This window comes from Fringilla coelebs (genome assembly GCF_963513975.1).
Source record: "Fringilla coelebs genome assembly, chromosome: Z".
Taxonomy (NCBI): domain Eukaryota; kingdom Metazoa; phylum Chordata; class Aves; order Passeriformes; family Fringillidae; genus Fringilla; species Fringilla coelebs.
Window position 1 is genome coordinate 7,504,224 of NC_140031.1, and position 20,152 is coordinate 7,524,375.

The window sequence follows — 20,152 nt, forward strand, 5'->3', positions numbered from 1 at the left end:
AACCTTGGTGCATGTACAGCACCTGGGGCCCTGATTCTGCTGTGATATTACATAACAACTTTGCACTTCAGAGCACACTTAGCTTTTATTCCTTTTAAGCACTCTATCATCACAGCACATCTTCAGCAAGATCTTCACTCTTTATTGTTCTGGGCCAAAACTAAGCTGTCATCATCTTTTCTGCCATACTTCACCCCCCTACATCTCCTGCCTTAACAGCCTTTCTTTTCAATTTTTTTACTCTTACAGGTTTGTCCCCAAGCATCCTTCCCCTCAAAGCAAACTCTAATTCAATGAATCATCTTCAAAATTGTGTTTTTTCTTTTATAATATACTAAAGCCTCTGACAAGGGTTGCATATGTAAGTCAAGGTATAGTCCTGCACCTTCTCTCCGCCAGTCTCAGTTCTGCTCCTCAGTTTTGATTTCTTTCCCACTTTTCATCTCTGCTTCCTAGCACACTTTCAGCAAACCTGGGACTACCTGGCCCTACAACTTTGTGGGTATTAAATAACTACAAAGCAATTTTAAGGGGCATGGCTTAGGGGAAAAAGAACACCACCACATACAGCTTGCTAAGTCTACCACCATTTACATGGATTAGCAGCCTCCTTTTTTCACAAGCTCAGTCCAAATTCCCAGCCTGCCAGATAATAAATCAACTTTTTGCTTCAGTTGTACAGTCACTGGGAGATCTGCATAGTTTTAGGTCAAGCATTTATACCCTTTTTATGATTCCAAAGTTTCTTACCTTGTCATTTAGTTACTGAACTGTGAGGTTTCATTGACTTTCTAACCATTGTGGCAAGAACTGCGAGTACCTGTGCAAGATTTAAAACCTCACTGAGAAGGGGAGCAAAATCAGACTGCAGTAATTTTAAGTATATATTGGGGTGGAACTGTGACCCTATGGAAGCAAATGGAAGTTCTGCCACCATTTCACCGGGGTTAGCTTTCGTCCCTGCCATTTCTTCTGCTGGGGTGACTAAGTATTGCAAGCTCTCTATTTTATACCTGGGAAGTAACATGGCTCAGAATGCTTGGAAATAGTTTATTCTACCATTCTATTTTCCTTTTTATCCTCCCCCCCCAACCCCCCCCCCCCCCCCCCCTGCCCCATTCTGGTTAAATATTTTACACACAGTCAATTGCTGTACCTAAACAGCAATTCTTCTTGCGGTTCTGCATGATCCTTCCTCTCCTGCTTGTCAGCTTAATTTCTTCTGCTGTGGCATGGAGTGTGTAATAGCAAATCCAGCACTCAAATTCTTCTGTTTCTTAATTATCTCTGCCCTGTCAGCTATATCAGTGAAAACAAGTTGGCATTAGACAATTCAGATAGAAGTAAACATCAAGTTGTGATAATATAGAGTCCTGCATTTCTGTCATTATGGAAAAAGCTGTTTAAGGGAGGCTTAAAAAATTAAATAAGCCCAGCACTTCTAAATGGCTAAAAACCTAAGGATATCTAAATTATTCTTCAATATCTTAATCATTTGGGAGAATCATGATCTTATATAATGGCCATTTTAAATGAAAGGTTTGCTGCTCTGCACGGTTACCACTTCATTTCTAATTGTGAATTAAAGTATAATTTAGGGTGGCTGCATGCCAACTTGACTAGAAAAATTTAGACAGTAACTCTGGTTGAAAGAAGGGGGGAGAAAGCAGTTAGATTTCTTTAAGTAATAGAAAATCACTCACCAAGTTTACTTTAAAACAAAACACTAGAGCTTTAACTCAACAAACTGACTTGAATTAAACCACAGAAAAAAGTGCTTGCACTGTAAATCTTACAGGGCAGAAGTGATGGTAGGTTATCATTCTGTTTATTAGCATGCACTTTGGAGAGTTCAGGGCAAGTATGGATGCGCATTCATTCCATTTTATGCTGCACATTACTGAAAACACATTCCTCATAAATAATTCATAAATGTATTGTCTGAAATTTCAGATTCCAAAAATACAACACCGTTTTCAACTTTATGGTGGCTTGGTCTTCAAAACAGAAACAGACAATTGGATGGATGGACTTCACAAACCTGATAAGGACCCATCAGTCAGAATTACACTCCAGAGGTAAATGCAAACATCTCCCAGCCTCTGATCCCTGGAAGCAAGGCCATGATGATAGACCCTGTGCTTGTGCTAGCAGCCCCTTGGTAGGGAACAGGCAGAAAAAGTGAAAGGGCAAAAGTAACCACATAGTGAGGTGTGGTGGAGAGCTAGTAAGTTGAAATTGGGTAGAAACCCAAAAGATTTTAAATTTAAGGTATATTAACAGTCAAAATACAAAGACTGAATACAGTTTGACTTGCAAAAAGCCCATTCTTCAGATCAGACTGCAATAGAAATGAGCTCTGCTTTTTGTTCTCAGCTTTTAACTGGTATCACTTTGTTTATGACATAGTAACTGGCATAATCTTTATGTCAGCTATGCTAGCATGAGTGAGGTGAATAGGTTCTTGCACTTCATCTGAAGTCTAATTCCTGCAGGGAGCAGAGTGACCACAACACACAAAAGAAACTGAAGTATGCTTCATAGGCTGGAGTGCTTAGGGTTTATACACACAGTGATTTCTGTATCTTGCTGACATTATATATGTAGTTTATACTCAGCTGTTTTTTTTATCTTCATACCATGCTCAGAAGCCTGACATCAAATAGCAACTGCTTTTCAGCCAGATTTGCATTTACTTGCTCTGTTCTACTCGCCTCCCAGTGACAGGCACACACAATTTTGGGTACCTTATCTAGAGAAACATTTGGTGCCCAGCTCCTAGCAGAACAACAGCCCATGATCTCCCTATGCATCAGCTCTTTATATGAACTAATTCCCTCCAATTTGCCTGAGAACAAACATTGCAACTGAGCTCAAATACTTGGCATCCCAACGCACTGACTGCTTGGGTGCAGACCATATGTGAAAAACAACACTCTCATAAAAATTGTATTCCAGTACCCAACTGCTGTAAAACTTCTCACTTGGTGCTCCGGCGTGGAAAGACTGGGACTATCTGTCACTCTGTTCCATTTCCAGGTGTGCTGAACTCTCTGGGGTAATATTTAAATCAGCTGAGATTTCATACATCAAAGATGAGGATACATAATTCAAGAGGAGCCACTGAGATAAAACAGTAGCTGTAAAAAATACAGCATGTTGGTGGTGCCTGGTTTAGCATGTCAAAGAGGGGCCACTGCTGGCGACGAGCCGCACGCCGCCGGCACCGGAGCAGGTCGTGTGGCAGAGCAGGCACAGCCTCTGTCAGCTTCACAGGGACACAGCCACCGAGCAGGTCTGGCACTGTGCAAGTACCGGGTTGCAAGGCACCCTACAGAAAAAAACAGCAGTGAGGCATGGTGCACGAGGCGCTCAGGCCCGGTGTCCCTTGGCTATAGTCATCACACGCTAACAACCTCTTTCAAAAACTTTACACAGGTGGTAGGTGTCCCACTGAGATAAATTACCTACTTTCAGCTGCTGAACAGATGGGCAGGGAAGTGAAATTTTAGTTTGTTCATTCCCAGCAGTAACTAGCAAAGATGATCTCGGTTGCTGCAGGATTACTTTTCGATAACCACACACCTGCAAACAGTCCATGATTCTGTTAGAAACTACATAAGGTCATTAATACACTAGGAAATATGGCAGGGCACTTAACAGCTCAAGAAACTGATACTAAGTCTCTCATTCCCATATCCTTCAGAATATACTGTAGGCTGAGTGAGGCCAGAAAGTGTACAGAGAGGGACCTCAACAGGCAGGAGAAATGGGCTCACAAGCATCTCACAACCTGCAACAACAGGAAATGCCTGATCCTGTACTTGGGGAGGAATAACCCCAGGCACCAGCACATGGCAGTTTTGACTGACTGGAAGGCAGCTTTGCAGAAAGATCTGGATACTTGTTGTTGTGATACACAAAAAACCCTGAACAGAAGCCAGCAAAGGCCAGAACTGCTGGAAGGTCGAGGGGGTTGATTCTTCCTCCTCAATTCAGCACCAGTGGGACACATCTGGAGAGCTGTGCCCTGTGCTGGATTCCACAGTGTAAGAGACATGGACCCAATGGACATGATTAAGGCTTTGATGTATCTGACACAAAAGTAAAATGTGAGAAAGCTGGGATTGTTCAGCCTGGAGCTAATGCAACTCAGGGTGATCTCACTGAAGGGTATAAATACTTGATATGGCAAGAAAAGAAGCTGGAGCCAGGCTTTTCTCTGGAGTGCCCAGTTAAAGAACAAGAGGTAATGGGCACAAATTGAAACACAGGAAATTTCATTCAAATGGAAGTAAAAAAGTTTTCTCACTGTGTAGGTGGTTGAACATTGGCACAGACTGCCCAAAGAGGCTGTTCATCAACACAGACCAAAAGGGCAAAGACTGACTACCAAGGACTGGATGCTGACCTACCACCCATGCAGTGCAGGCATACAAACAGAGAAGTTTGAATACCAATCAATGCCCTCAAACGAGGAATCTCCAGAAACAAATCAAAACATGAACCAAGGACTTCTTCCCAGAAAACTCTGCAACTCATGAAAACCAAGATTATAGGAAACCTCATGATACATTTGAACAAGTCACTTCAACAAGCGACAACTTATACTTCACCAAGTCACTTACAACTATTCACATGCAAATATATTGCAGTGTAGCCCAAAACCTGTACATTTTTTTTTTCTTTTTTAATAAGATGGTCGTAATCACACTGTAAAAAACTCAACAAAAATAGTTTTAGTATCTTCCCTTTAAGCTTGCAAATATTTTCCTGGCAGAAGTCCTGAGCTAACTTTACAGCAAGATCTCTCAAAGGAAACAGAACTTAAAAAAAAAAAGCCTAAAAAAAATACACCACAAAATGAATGTGACCCAGGGACTTACCCTTCTATGCAACAACACGATCAGAGTGCACAGAGACAGTGAAGTCCGCAGGGCGTGAAATTAAAATTTTCACACAGATACAATGAAGTAATGATACAATGTTACAACCTTGGCACAAAAATCTTCTGGTTTGAGTAAAGTCAATGTCATGTGATGTTACAGTTTGTGCACTGGTAGAAAGAGTCTGCTGCTAAAAAGTTCATAACAAAACAGAAGAGGTAAAAGCAAGAAAATTGTACAGCTAATTACAACAGGCCTGTACATTGTAGTGATCCAGAAGTCCCTTAAGATGCTCATCACAGTCAAATCAGGCTGTCAGTGCAGGCTGAGTTAAGAAAACACACTTATCTTTCATGTCTAGAAATCTAGATGCATTATGAGATAAGAAAAAGATTGGCAAGGAAGGGGGAGGGAGAAAACAACTCTCTTATGAGGTCAGTTTGTTCCCTACAAACGAGGTAGATATACAGGTTCAAAATTCCAAGCATATGGATAAGAACAGGGATGCACAGAGCAATTAACAGAGTCAAGCAGAAGCTGGGATGAGCAGCAGCTGGAGCGCTGTTAAAGTCCTTCTAGGAATTGCTTCACCTGCTACACTAAAAAGAAAAGGCTGTGCTGGAAGAGCACTGGCTCCTAAGCAAGGACAAGGTCATTGGAACAAGAGAGGAGCTTGAAAGATTCTGGGCAGAAGCAGGCACAGGGGCACAGACAGTTTGGAACACTGTGCCACATCACAGTGGTCACCTGCAAAGCAAGCAACCTTTGTACTGGAGATACACCAACATAGTCTCACAGGGATTCACCAGATACTCTGCAGGGAGCAGGAAGCCTTATTTCTAGGAGAATGGAAAAGTCTCTCATAAATCATAATGCTGCTTGTACATTAGGATGTTTCACAGAGACCCAACAGACTGACAGACATGCATTCTACAAAATGTATTTACAGGCTTGAATTCTGCAGGGGAAAAATCGGAATTCTGTAATACGGGACATTTCAAACCACAATTTTGTGATCACAGGCACAGAAGTTAATGCAGGCAAGAACTACTGGAAATGTATTTCCAATAACCCTTCTGGAAATATAACAGAGAAAGTCAGTCTAACAGTGCAAAGGTCATTACTTACAAGACAAGTTTCTCATCCTACTGATCTAAGACAGTACACACAGAGAAACATACAGTCAAATGTAACTTAATAAAAACTTCAAGTCTTCAGCTTATTAATTTTTTTTTAATTTTTCTCATTTCATTCCAGTGATTTCATTAGGTTAGACTTCTTCATCTTTATTATAAAATAATCAGAACTGAAATATTTCAATAAACTCAATTTCTGTTTTAAGTAGTAAAAGATGATTCAACGCAGATGAAGCAAAAACGAAAGTTAAAAGTACAATGGCATTAGAGGCTTTAAGAATATACTTTAAAAGCTGTTAAATACATAAATTATATATTAGTACTCTAGAATGTCTTTGATTATTTTTTACATTAAAAAAAAGAATTGTATCAACAATTTTTTTTCATAGAATAATAGAATAGTTTGGGTCAAAAGGGACTTTTAAAGGGCACCCAGTCCAATCCCTTGTAAAAAGCAGGGACATGTTAAACTAGGTAATTTTCACTATTGTTCTTCAGCAGTATGGAACAAAGCAAAATACTTCAAAACTTACAGGTGGGAAGAAACAAAGGTGAAAAACAACACTTAAGTCACCACCATTAAAACAGAGAGTGCTAACTTAGTACAGGGCAGAAACAAAGATAAAATACTATTCTTAGTAAAAGTTTTAGATTTCCATCATTTTTCCAAATTCTTTCCCTCCCAACACACTCAGACTAAAAGAAATAATTTGGTTTTTTCCCCTCTCAGAGGGCCATAAACTACGTACCAGCCCAAAAACAACACATCATGGCCCCAAGCTACTGGGGAGCCAGAAACAGATTGCGTGGAGCAATTTAAATATTACATATAATCAGTATCTCTAATAAATAAATGGTGAAAAAAAACCAGTAAGATACTGTTTTCCTTCTCAATTATCTAAATGTTGAAGATATAGCTTCAGTGCTCTAGTGACAGCCCATCAGAAATCCAAACTTAACAATAATCAATAGCATGTGTTTTTGAAAAGGAAATGTGGTCTAGGAAGAGAAAAAAGTCCCACCTGCAGACCAGGAACTGGTGCACTCAGCATGAATAAAGATCTGTAAACAGAGACTATAAATAACATCACTCTCTGTTCCCTTCAACTCTGAATCAGAAAGCTAAAGGCATGTTACCTGTTTGAGCGTTCCCCAAAGTAAAGCCAACAAAATAAAAACATATTCAGTTCAGTAGTTCAAAGTTCAATACTCTTTACACTGCAACACCACCATTACTTTCTGTAAACAAATGTGGAAGATACCTTGGCTCTTTCATTACTCTACCCAGGAAAAGTCAGGGCCCAGATCTTCTGTTCTGATGTCCTACTGAACTCATGACAGATATGTAACATGGTAAGATTGAGAAACAAGCCCAGATATTGGGTTTTTCCCAATCAGAAATGTCTCAAAAAGGATGATAAGAGATAATAGCTGTTTAAAAATAAATAAATATTTAAATATCATTATTATAATACATATATTAAGAATGACTTTAAAAAGCTTTATGAATTAGAAGAAATGGCAATAACAATCTTGAAATATGCGATGTTTAGAAAAACAAAAAGGTCAGGATACAAGCTCACTGCTTGTTTCTGTCTTCATTTACATCATCTGAATGTGCCACCTCACAACTCTGATGCCCACCAGTTTCTGCAGTAGACAAGACAATAAAGAATTGTTCTCTATTCATTTTCTGCAGGTCACTTTTAATTTTATAAAATTCTGATAGTATCCTAAACTTAGACCCCTCTTTTCCAAGCTGAAGAGTCCTAGTTGTACTGTTCATTCCATAAAATCTCTCTCACACCTGGCAGCAATTCATTGCACCACCAAGATGTGACAGCCAACACAGAGTAACCACTATTGAGCAAAAATTTACTACAGCAGTCTTTCATTTCAGAAGTGGAAACAATACAAAAATTAGAAAGTTTGTTAAAAACTGTAGTCATACTAGGGCTCCAAAAATAGAGATTCAACCTATGGAGAAAGACTTCAGAGGGGTGAGAAGAAACCTTACCAGTTTAAGGCTTAAACAGCAAACTGTCATCCAGTCCAGTCTAAATGAAGAAAAGGGAACAAACTGCTAGCTCAAGGAAAGGAAAAAAAATACCGTAAATCCACAACCAAAAAAACCCCACAAAGAATTACAGCCAAAGACTAAGGGTTATTCTGCTGAAAGCATTAGATCCAGTAACAAATCCCAGTTTCAAGTATATAAAATATAGAAAGTTTAAGTTAAAGCTAGAAGGAAATGAAGTTACAAAAGGAACAGGATGATAAAAACTCCATGAGATGAAGATACATTCACCATGTAGGAACTTAAGAAGTTTCTGAAGCTACAGAGGACATGGTGGAAGACCTGTTTGAAGCTGATAAATTAGAGAACAAATCAACATGAATGAACAATAATGAATTGCTGGAATCAGCTGGTACTCACTCAAATTTCTGAGGGAGCTCAGGTATGAAACAGTTGAACTGTTAACTGTAGCTTGTAACTAATTGCCTAAAACTGCTCCAGTTCTGAGCAAATGCAGGACTTTTTTTTTAAGTGATCTGGAAAGATGCAGAAATCTACAAATTAAGATCTCTAACATTTGGAATAACCAGATTGATAGAAATTATAATAAAGAATTAATAAACTCGACATATTGGCAGAGACTAAATATAAAGTCTTCATTCACTAGGGACCTCTACAAGATTCACAAGATTATTATGCATCTAAACAAGAAAAATATAGAAAATATAGTTTATATAGTCTATCTAGAGTTCCAAAAGTCCTCCAGCAAATCTATTACTAAAGACTTAAAAGCTGACATAAACTAAGAGAAAAATCCATTAATGTATAGATAACTGGCTAAAACTCAGGAAATTAAGAGAAAACATTAAAACTGGTCTGCAATAAAGTGGCCAGAGAGGTCACCAGTGGAGCTCACAGAAATTTGTGAGGGCCTGAACTCTTTAATGCATTCACAAGTGGCCTAGAGAAAGGACAAATAAGGAAGAGACATTTGCTGATAATACTCACTATTCATGGTAGTGCAAAGAAACGCTAAATGAGCTTTATAGAGGCAGAAAACTAGAATATAACAAAGGCTTAAAAAAGTAAATTAAAAACTAGAAATGGGGCAAATCAGACACTATAAAGCAAGAACTGGTTACTGTCCTTAAGTGACAAAGAGACAGGAATGTATTTTTGAAGCAGGGAACTCATCAGCTGGAAATAACAATCAAGTACCTGACAGAGCTGTCTCTGCCTGCTGAGACCATCTCCTGGTGCACAGCACATCTGATGGGCAGGGATGGAACAACAGCGGTGTCAGGCCCTGCTCAGACCAAAAATCACTGCAGTACCACAGTACCCAAGTTCGAGTTACAGGGTATCACCAGGTCACAACAGTTCAAAACAGGACTCTCCAAAGCAGCCAAACTTCCATCACCACCATTTTTATTGAAAATGTTACTACATCACAAGCTCATGTACTGCTGAAATAGATGCTGCATGCTCAAAATCAGGCATATACACACCCTGTCCCACAGCTTTATATCTTTGATGCCTAAGCCTTTCATTTCATAGTGCAAGCATTAAAAGTATATTAACAATCAGGGCAGTGACCAAGCAGCACACAGGTTAGGCCTGCATTTGCCTCCAATCCATAAAATATTAATGGCAAACAACTTATTTTAATTCCACATATTCAGCTAAAAGAGGGATAAGGTGCCAGTGTGCGTTACTCCAGGCTTATTTTACAGCTCATGGGATAACCATAAGGAAATTTAGCTGGTTCTAAAATAAAATAGTGAGGGTAACTAGCTCAGTTGTCTCAAGATAAGCAAGACAAATTCCACCCTAACTATACCATCATCACAGTTAAACATCATTACTGCATAGACCAGCCAAGCACAAAGATGTGCTGTGGCAAGATCCTGCCCTAAGGAGTTTACAGCCTGAAAGGCCCAGAAAAGTGAAGGACAGAAGAAAAAGGGAATTTATTAAGCATAAACAATATGGTGGAAGGATGGCAGAGACATCTTTTGGGACAAAGGCTTCTTAAAGTAAGATGCAATTATCCTGTATATATTATTCATCAATTCCTCCCATCTCAAAAGTAAAAGAGATCTCCAAAAAACAAGAGGAAATGTGTCAGAAAGATGAGAAGAGAAATTACTACAGTACTAGGAACAGAACAGTTGCTTAGAGAACCATGAAGACAGGAATCAAGACTGATCTTACCTTGCCAAGCTCTGTAGAAATTGCCATCACAGTAGTTCTAAAAAAGTTTTTAGAAGTACGAGGCAGAACACTCAAGGTATCAGTGCAGGAAAAAGAGATAGTAACTTTTTTTTTTTTTTTTTACAAAGGAGTAGAGGAAAATACAGAGGAACCTCAAAATATTTTGGGGTTGTTTTCATTCCTGTGATTACAAATGCAAACAGGAATCACATTCAATGAACCAACATTCTCTTAAGATTTGATGTGGTATTTGAGAACCTGCAAATGCACACAGGGAAAAATTGTAAAAAATAGTAATTAAAATAACAATGAAAATGATGCAAAGACTTAACTCAGTTTCATAATATGATTTGAACTCTATTTTCCTTTGCTTATTATTACTTTCAAACTACAATCAAGTTATTGTCATACCACTGAATGATGGAAACCTTGCCAACTACTTCAAAACTGACACGTTTTCTGTTGCACTGAGCATTCCCAGAAGACATTTCCCCTCATTTTAATACAAAACCCTGTCAGATCCATGGAGCTGAAAAAAAAAATGTGTAAAGGATATGTAGCTGTAATAGACCTCCCCCAACTAGTCAAGTTTGGAATAAAAGACTATCAAAAAAGACTCAAAGATCCAGTGCTAGATTAATGCAAATATCTGCTTGTTTGCAAGCGTACTTTTTGATTAAACTGGCATACATCAAGTACAATTAGAAGGGTTATTTATAACTAAGAAATACATAATTCTGCATTTTAATGAGGGTGACAATTACAGCCAACAGTTGGTAATTAACATTAATCCTTTTGCACTGCAAATCAGAATTTCCCAATATGATTTTCATTGTCTGCAATGGACACACGGAAACTGTTATTGCAAAGGAGCTATTAGGTGGGCTGCTTTGACACAAATAGGTGTTCCTGTTACACAGTAAAGAAAGAAACCAATGATGTGTTAAATTTGATAACCTCAGATGTAAATACAGAATGTCACTTCAAAATTTACTTGATGTCTACAACACAAAATACAATCAAGGCTTATCATTTTCATGGCCGAACCCAATTCCAAGTTTCCCAAGAGCCAGGCTTCACAGGTGAAATCTGATTTCAACACAAGCTTGAAATCTCCCATTGTTAAATTTGGTTTAGATCCCAGCTCTGGGTTCACATCTGCATTTCCCCCCTGAGACTTCAAAGCTTTTAGTGGTTGTAACAGAACAGAGCAGATAAGGAGGAGTGTTTGCCCAGTCGGTATCAGCTTCCACAGCAGAACTCTGGAGCAACTATTAAAGACAGGAATAATCACTACTGAAGGATTTGCAACTGTAGCAAAACCTTATTGCAAATTCTTTCCTTAAGCAGGTTATCAAAAAAATTTTGGTTCACAAACCCAGTGAATTTTAAATCTCAATCTTCCTAAATTGCTTTAACATATTTCTATTCCTTGAGTAAAATTTTTTCTGAAAATAAGTTCCAGGTCTATAGCAAATGTTGAACTTATTAAACACTGCTCTTTCTGATATCTGTAATCTTCAAAGAGATCATTTAGATTTGCTATGTGTGTCTTTCCAAAAGAAAAGGTATTTCTGTTTTAGCCTCTCAGCTGTTGTCTTTTCAAAGAGAAGCAATAGAAAACTCCTTTCATAGTGGTCTTTAATAGGAAAAGATATCTAGACCAAATCCTATCTGAAGCAAAGATCACAATGCAGCCAGTAAATGAAGCCTCTAGAAGACTGCTGAGGTGTTCAACACCTGGGTCAGGCAACTGGAGGGGAATCAGTGTCAGGTACAGGTAAATGAGAAGGTAGAAAAGGAGAACTGTGAGCAGCAAGCCAAGAAACCTACAATGTACTTCTTACAAAGAGCTGTAAAATTCACATTTATTTTGTAAGTATGAGATAGATGGGTTATTTCTACATATAGAGGTGCCCAACTAAAATCAAGATAAGTGATATTAATGTCCTATGGTCAGTATTATTGAACCTCGAAAGCAATAAAGTAGGAGTCGATAAATATTACATTTGCAACATAGTTAACATTCTTCTACTGTCTCTGGCACTTATTACACATTGTAACCGCAAGTCTACAATACATTATTCATATTTGGGGTGTCACTGAGTGATGGATTGCTGTAAGAGAGGCTGTCCTTTAAATAAATCAACAAATAAAAATGCAAATGTTAACATTTTCAGCCACAACTTTTTCCATCTTGAATGGGGAATGAAAATTTCACATTATATCGACAGCCAGCAGAGAGAACAATTAACAACCTACACTGTGAATAAGAGAGATTAATTTGCCAATGTCTGGTTTTATCACTTGCATATGGAACTACATTGGACTTTCTGCACTGCTGGCTTTCTCAGGGAGTAGGCAAAACTTGTGTCTCCTACCACTTCCAGAAACTAACTCACCACCCTACTTCAAACATATTTTTAATTTAAGTTAAATTTGGAATGAAAGTTTTCTGCTCCTTTTGAATCTTGAGTGTGTCTGATCCTAAGGGTAAAAAAACAATTCTAATTCTTTGGCAGTGCTTGCTTAGATTCTACATTCTAAGGAACTTCAGAAATCATCTTAAGTTGATATCCATATTTAAGCATACAAAATGCAAAGACGTGAAAATCAACTACCACATAAGTAAGACAATAGCTTGAATCTCATCACTGTCATATTTCCTAACACTCAGCACAACAGATCTGCTTTAGACAATTCCAGTGTGCATTATTAAGTATACAATTCTGCACATTATATTTTACATCAGATATTAATTTGCTTAAAAGTCCCTGAGTACACATTCACCTGAGATGTGCTGGGCAATTGGGTAAATAGTTTTGTTTTTAAAACGTCCCTAAACACAAATTTACACAATACAATCTGTTTATAAGAACTCCAACAGGCCGCTGAGTCTAACAGATAATAACACAGCTCAAATACAGTATTCATATTGCAACAACTTCTAAATCACTTCTTTTATTGGCTACCAGAAACTTCCCTCTAAGACAATGCATTCAGGAAGTATGAAAGCTTTGATCTGAAACTGCAACCAAAAACCACAGGCTTAATGCTGAAATCCCTGACTATCACACAGTCCCTTAATTTACCTTACTGTTCTTGAATTCGCTTTGTCCAAAGTGAAAAGCACTACAGGAGAATCACCTGTTTCCATGGTGAGCAGAACAAACTTTGCCCGTGTCTTTTTAAGTGCTTAATTTCTGCAGTGTTATAGGACTTACTGTGCCAAACTCAATGCTACGTGGGGAGAGCCTGACAATTACAACAGGGCTGTAATCAAATTAAATGGTATTTCAGAATGTACAATTTATAACTTCCTTTTTTTTTTAATTCCCCCAGAAATAGCTGAATAATTTAGTACAGTTTCACTTCTGTATGCAATACAACATTTGTTTTGCTGAAATCAGTACCTGAGTATAGCTAAGGTAAGATCTAGTTTATGTAACAATTTAATTACCAAGTGAAAGCATCAATATGCCAGTACTTCCCCTGTGCAGCTTCCCTCCAGTTCAGCAGAAACATAGACGCCCTCTTCTAGGCAAACACCAGTTACGAAATAATGTAACTAGTCACAGTTAACACAGAGTAACCATGCTTTAGGAACAAATCTACTCTTCCAAATTTGCCCAGCCCCAATCTTGCCTGTGAATTTTTTTTCCCCAAATATATGGGCTTTGCTCTAGATAAATAAGCACATGGAGTAGAAGAGCTTTCCAGACTTGCTGTGAACATAATTTCAAGGGCTTCATGCAGGTGTAGACACTTGGCCTAAGAACACTGGATAACCAAACTTGCAGCGTTTGGCCGCGTTATGGATGGCAGAGATAGGCATGCACAGAAACCTGTCAGGTAAACAAATTCACTATTAGCCCAGCTCCAGATGCCAGATAAGGAAATGCTGGCGTTTTCTTTTACATTCAGAGATATCACTGAAATCACCTTGTGCACACTCATTTTGCAAGACTGGTCCTTCTACAAGTCTAGCACTAAGGCTTCTGAGGTTTACATCTCCCTTCTATGGACACTTATTTTGTGTTCTAGGGACATTTATTTCTTGTTCATGACATGATTCATTCTGAGACAGAGAAGGAAGCAGGACTGCAGCAATTCTTTCTCAAGCAGGAGGTAGCTGTAACACACTGAAGACTCCAGTTGAGCCCTGCCAAGGCAGGCTATCATGCCAACACATCTTCTACCTGCCATGCCTGCTTACCCAGCCAGCCCTCCCCAGAAGCTGTGCTAGCACCCTGATGCCTCTCGCTGCCAGGGAGCTTCTGTCGCTTTCCAACACCTTCTCTCTGGCAGGCTTTGCATTACTGCTGCTGCCGGGTGCCAGGGTTTGTGCTAGTTAAAGCTGGCACGAACACGAGTTGAATCTAGTCCTATAAATTTAAATAGTCAAAAGTAATTAGGTTTACATGTACTGCTGAATAAATAAATTTGCTCTTAGGCTAGGGCTTTGTGTTGCAAGTTTCAGATCTGTGCCAACTGTTGTGGTTAAGCTGTTAACCCCCCCCCAAATCACAGATCACAATGAACATGCTGACAAACCCTAACTTTAGTGGCACAAAAGCAGCAATAATTCTCAATATTGATTAATTTAGTTAGTTAAACCTGCAGTCTAAGCTTATAACCATTCAGTGATAAATTGAGACTGACCTGCTGCCCAAGCAGGTTTTTTGATGAAGGATGGAATCAGCTTTAGGTTTCCCCAGAAATATTTGTCCATTTGCCATTTTTAATTACAGAAGGCCAGGAGTAAAGGAAAGCACAACAGCACAACATGGCTGTTTAACCTAGTTAATAATACCTGCAGCACCAGTGATGAGAAAGAAAGGGAGGAAGCATGGGAGAAAGTGCCCAGAAATACAGGATTTTTCATCAACTGGTAAAATAATACTTTAAAGATGACAGCTAATCAGACTCCTTTTACTGATCACTTTACCTGGTATGATTTCTAACAGCATATTTCAACAAATATTTTACTCCCCTCTGTGGAAAAGAATAGACCATCAATCCTCTTGAATAAAATTTCTTTTTCTGAACAGTGTTCATATGATGTGCATAATTATATCTACTCCTCAGTGCTTGAATGGAATCTCAACCTAGCACTATTAGACAGTATCAAGCAGTATCTTTACACACACTTTATCTGCTATGCCTGCCTTGCAAAGGTAACCATTGCCTGTAAGAGAAATGCTTAGGCAATCTTGTGGTTTCTGTTAGTTTAAACATACAGCTACTTGTGGAAAGCAGCCCAATCTAACCCAGTTCTTAAATCCTCCAAGAATTATCATCTCTTCCATCAGAAGAAAAAAAAAAGTGTTTCCATAACAAGTAAGTACAAATTTGTCAATATTGATAGTGGTTTTTCACCTATTATATATCACAAGTTCTCTCAGAAGATAGAAATAAACTGCCAGCTGCTGCCAAGAATACAGGGATGATATCAAGCATACATTTTCCAAGTCCACTGGGCCAAGAGAAGATTAAATCTGATTTTAGCCCTCTCATCCTCCAAGAAGCATTTAACTCTTCTCATGAACAGTTGCAAATTCCTGTTATGCCACTGTACTGTTATCTAGTGGTATAAAACACTGCAAGTTCATATTTCAATCTGGTTTTTGTTGCTTAACTGAAGATTTTATTATGAGAAAATGTGGGATATGATAAAGAAAATCAGGGATTGTATGCCGTTCTTCTAGGCCGTTGCCACTAGAAATGTAATCCTGCCTAAAGAAGGCAAGTTGTTTTCAGACCTTTAAGCGTAACAACAATGCTGCTTTCAGCTTTTCCATTGGAACAGAAGTGATAATGCTGCTTTTCCAGTGCATTTAGTGCAGACATATAGTATAATCAGGAATTGCTGACTTAATGTGATTTTGTTGCTTGTCATTAAACATAAAATAACTCTCATACAAAACATTTTAAAAGAAATGCCATTTGATAAAAATGGGAGCGGGGGAGGAGGCGGGCAAATGGCAAGGGATTAAAACCTTCAAGCAAATGTAAAACCTAACAGGGTTAACACTGTCCATTAAAATTATTTACAAAGGTATTTAATGTGTCAGGATTTGGAACATAAAATACTTTCTGTTCAAAATCTAAGTAAAATTAAAATGTTAGAACCTGGCATATTCTTGCTTTTTTATTCTAACTTGCAACTTAAGGCTTACTATAAATGTCAAAAGGATATGGCAGGTTTTAGTTTATATTAGTCGCTTGTGCTAATATGAAACATCATAGAAATTCAGACACTTCCCTGCATCCGGGAGAATTTGATGGTTGTGTTTGCAGAATCTTAAACCAGAGATTACCAAGCAGCTTACCGTGAAGGGTCATGCTGAATCGGTGATACGGCTGTGGTCGCAGGCACTTTGCTGCTGCCCATCAACCCAGGAGATATGGCTGCATCCTTCCGAAGTCCTGAAGTTGTCCCTATGGAATGAAGTGAAGACAAACCAGGCATCAGAAGCTAGAGATTTTGGAATAGATGTTTCTCAATTCTGCCTTATTACAGAATATTGGACAAAAAACTGGAACAGTTTTTGAGTGAGAAATATACACAGAAAAAAGACAGAGAGCTCATCAGTTGATACTACTGTGCACTGCAGGACCATACAGAATCAAATCTGTAGAATAAGACACACTCTCCAGCCTCCACCTTACTGCCCAGAGCTTGACAGACTTGCATGGTTATTATTCCTGAAATGGCCCACAGGATTCAGCTTCTTTCACAGACGCAGTTCTCATTATATGCTTTAAAATGTTAGTTCTCCAAGGGTAAATATCACTTCAAAAGTAGTTTCATTTAAATAAAATAGAACTAAGAATTCATTCCCTCTTCCCACCTCCAAATAACTCTTGAATTACAAAATAATCTAGGTTTAAAGGTGAAGTTTGGAGGTCATGTAGTTCAACCCTCCATTCAAACAGCATCAACAGGTTTCAGACACTTATCCATTAGGTGCTGAATGTCTCACTGATAGAACCTCTCTGGGAAACTCCTCTGGTTCCACTGTCTGACCAGCATCATAGTCAAAAATGTTTCCCATATAGCTCATCAGAATTTTCTGAGTTGTGACTTTTTGTGTGGCTGACAATGACTTCCAAAAAGGCTCATTCCCTCTTCTCTACACCCTCTCCTAAGGTAGCTGAAGCGAGAAGCAAGATCCATGCTGAGTCATCTCTACTTACAGCTGAATGCACCCAGCCTTCTCAGCCTCTTGCTTCAGCCCCATGACTGTCCTGGCTGCCTCTTCCAGACTTTCTACAGTTTGTCAGTGTTGTCTGTGCACTGTGGAGTCCCAGACTGGACACAGCATTTTTGGACACAGTCTCACTGAGCTAACTGGGGGAAGTGTCATTTCAGCACTCTGATGACCACAGCTGTATGATTATGGCCACATAAGAGGTCCAGTTACTCCATACACAGCCACATCACTGACTCACTGCTCTTCAGCAGGACATACCATTCTTTTCTGGCAAAACTGCTTTCAGGGTTTTTTCAGTGTCAGTTCAACCCATCTGAAGGACACTGGCATTTCCCTTTGCTGAAACTAAAAAAGATTCTGTCAAATCCTTTTCCCAACCTGTTAAGGTCCCTTGAATACCGTGCCCTGTTCTTCAGCACACTGACTGGTTCCCCAAGCCTGCTAACTTGCTGAAGGTGCATCCTGTCCTGCTGCCCAGGCTGCTGATGTTAAGCAGCTAACCACTATGAACTGGCTGCCAGCTGGACTGAAGACAACCCTTGAAGGCTGATGCTTCAGCCAACTTTTCATTTGCTCACCTGAGAACTGAGTTTCATTGATCAGATTTAGTAAGACAAATAGCATAGAGGTAAATAGAAGGTAGAGGGAAATAGGAAAATTAGTAGCTATCTGATCTACCACACAAAAACCTGTGGGTTTGAGCATTTTTAATCTCTCCTAATTAGTTGTGTGCAACCAACATCACTTAACTAGAGTCAGTATAGGGAAAACTAAACATATCAGCAAAAACTGAAGTCAAACCAGTGTTTAAATCCTTATGTAACCCTGTGATGGACAAATATTTCTCAGCTCTGTGAACAGAAGCATTACCTATCAGCCATTCTGAAACATGAAGCAACACAAAGCTGTAATTGCAGCTTCAGTGTAAAATGTACAGATGTTCAAGGAATTATTTAAAACAATGCATTGATCTAAGATTTATACAAATATATACAATTCAATAAATCCACATGTTTCAAGATGCATTTTAGAGAGACTAACAAAAAAATTTGTTATCACCCTGCTATAATGAACTGTATTTCAGCATCCTTCAGTGAAAAATTCTTGCCTAAGAAAGAGTTAATTATCAGTGAAGGAAGTCTAGAAATATCATGGGGATATATGCTGATTGTGTGTCCCTGGTAACTTGATAGTGTGCCAATTCATGATGAGAAGAGTGGGTATGCATATAAAGACTGGAAGGCTCTTGTTTAGAGTTTTGACTTTACAACTGAATAAGAGATATTTAGAAATCATTTCACGTGACAGTGGAATGAGGCAGCTGGATTTTAAGAAACTAATACCAAAGTAATAAAAACCTTGTTAACACGGGAGAAAATATTCAGTTGCTAATATGAGACAAGGCTGGCACACTGTCAACATACTACATCCACAGAAAATGAGATGTATCTCTGCAAAAAAAGACAATATATGGACTCAGAAGTGGCCAACACAGCCTCAAGGGGACTGTTCAAATACCCAAGTTTGAAAATATTACCAGAGCTTGAAACAGAAAACAAGAAAAGGAACTCAGCAGGAATTTACTGAAGCTGTTAGGCTGCACAGACATAAAGCAGAGTCATAAAGAAATCCCAAATAAATGTATATTAAAAAAAAAAAGTTAAAAAATACATATTGGAAAAGGCATGCAAGTCTTTTGAGGAAAAAGAAACACTCAGGAATAAGCAAATATATAAAGATGATTAAATCAATAACATTCCCAAAAATGTCCAAGCTACTACTAATTTTAAAATATATTATGAGAAAAAAATAAAGGAAGGGAAAATTGGCAAGTAGAGGATAATGAAGACCCTGTTGATGTATAATACCTGTCTATATAAAGCTGATGAAAAGAAACTACCAGGGGAAAAAAAAAGATACAAAGTCTTTAGTCTGAAGGATATATATATCAGGGCTAAAGGGAATTAGTTAATGAATTTATGAAGTGACTGGTAATTATTTATGAAAAGTCATAGAGAACTGGGGTGATACAAATGACAGCAAATTAATTAGATTGCAGGTGTTAGAAGACAGTATGAGACTGGAGACATTGCAGATGATCTAGAGAAGCAAGGAACGGGGAAAAAGAATAGACACATTTACCCCTGGAAAAAAGAAAAAGCTCTTCCATAGTGTGGTAATTTAAATCCTGACACCAATGGAAAGAACCTGGAGCAGCAAAGAATCACAAAAAAATCCCCTAGATATAAGCTTGCAAGTCAAGCTACCCCCAAAGCAATTATAAATGTCTCCTAAATGGTAATGTTAAGAATACTATTTTCAATTTGGCTAACCTGGTACAAGAATGATTTAAAAGAGATTAAAAATCATTTGAGAAAACTCAAATAGCTATATATTTCTGTTTGAAAAACAGACAACTAAAACATTATGAAAGTCGGAAATACAGCAGTCTATATTTTAGAAGTGTAAACATTAAGAATGAAGAAATATGAATGAGGCTGGTTCAAGCAGCAATGGAATGAAAGTAAGCAATGGGAAATCTAGGTTGATAATCATAAAAGAAATCTTTATGACTTGAATAATAGTAATATTCATAAGACTTAACATTTATATAGCACTTCACATCTTCAAAGTACTTCACTAATATTAACTAATTGCTCTATTCAATTGTAGGGGAGAGTC

The 20,152-nt window shown here is 38.3% G+C and overlaps 1 protein-coding gene across 2 annotated transcripts in view; it reads right to left on the bottom strand.

Moving 5' to 3' along the window:
* KIAA1328 overlaps nt 1-20,152 on the bottom strand; it is a 171,377-nt gene that overhangs the window by 13,144 nt on the left and 138,081 nt on the right. For both annotated transcript variants that reach the window (XM_084225000.1, XM_084225001.1), the window contains exon 10: nt 16,586-16,694. In XM_084225000.1, coding sequence (XP_084081126.1) covers nt 16,586-16,694 — 109 coding nt within the window. The remainder of the gene's footprint in view (nt 1-16,585; nt 16,695-20,152) is intronic.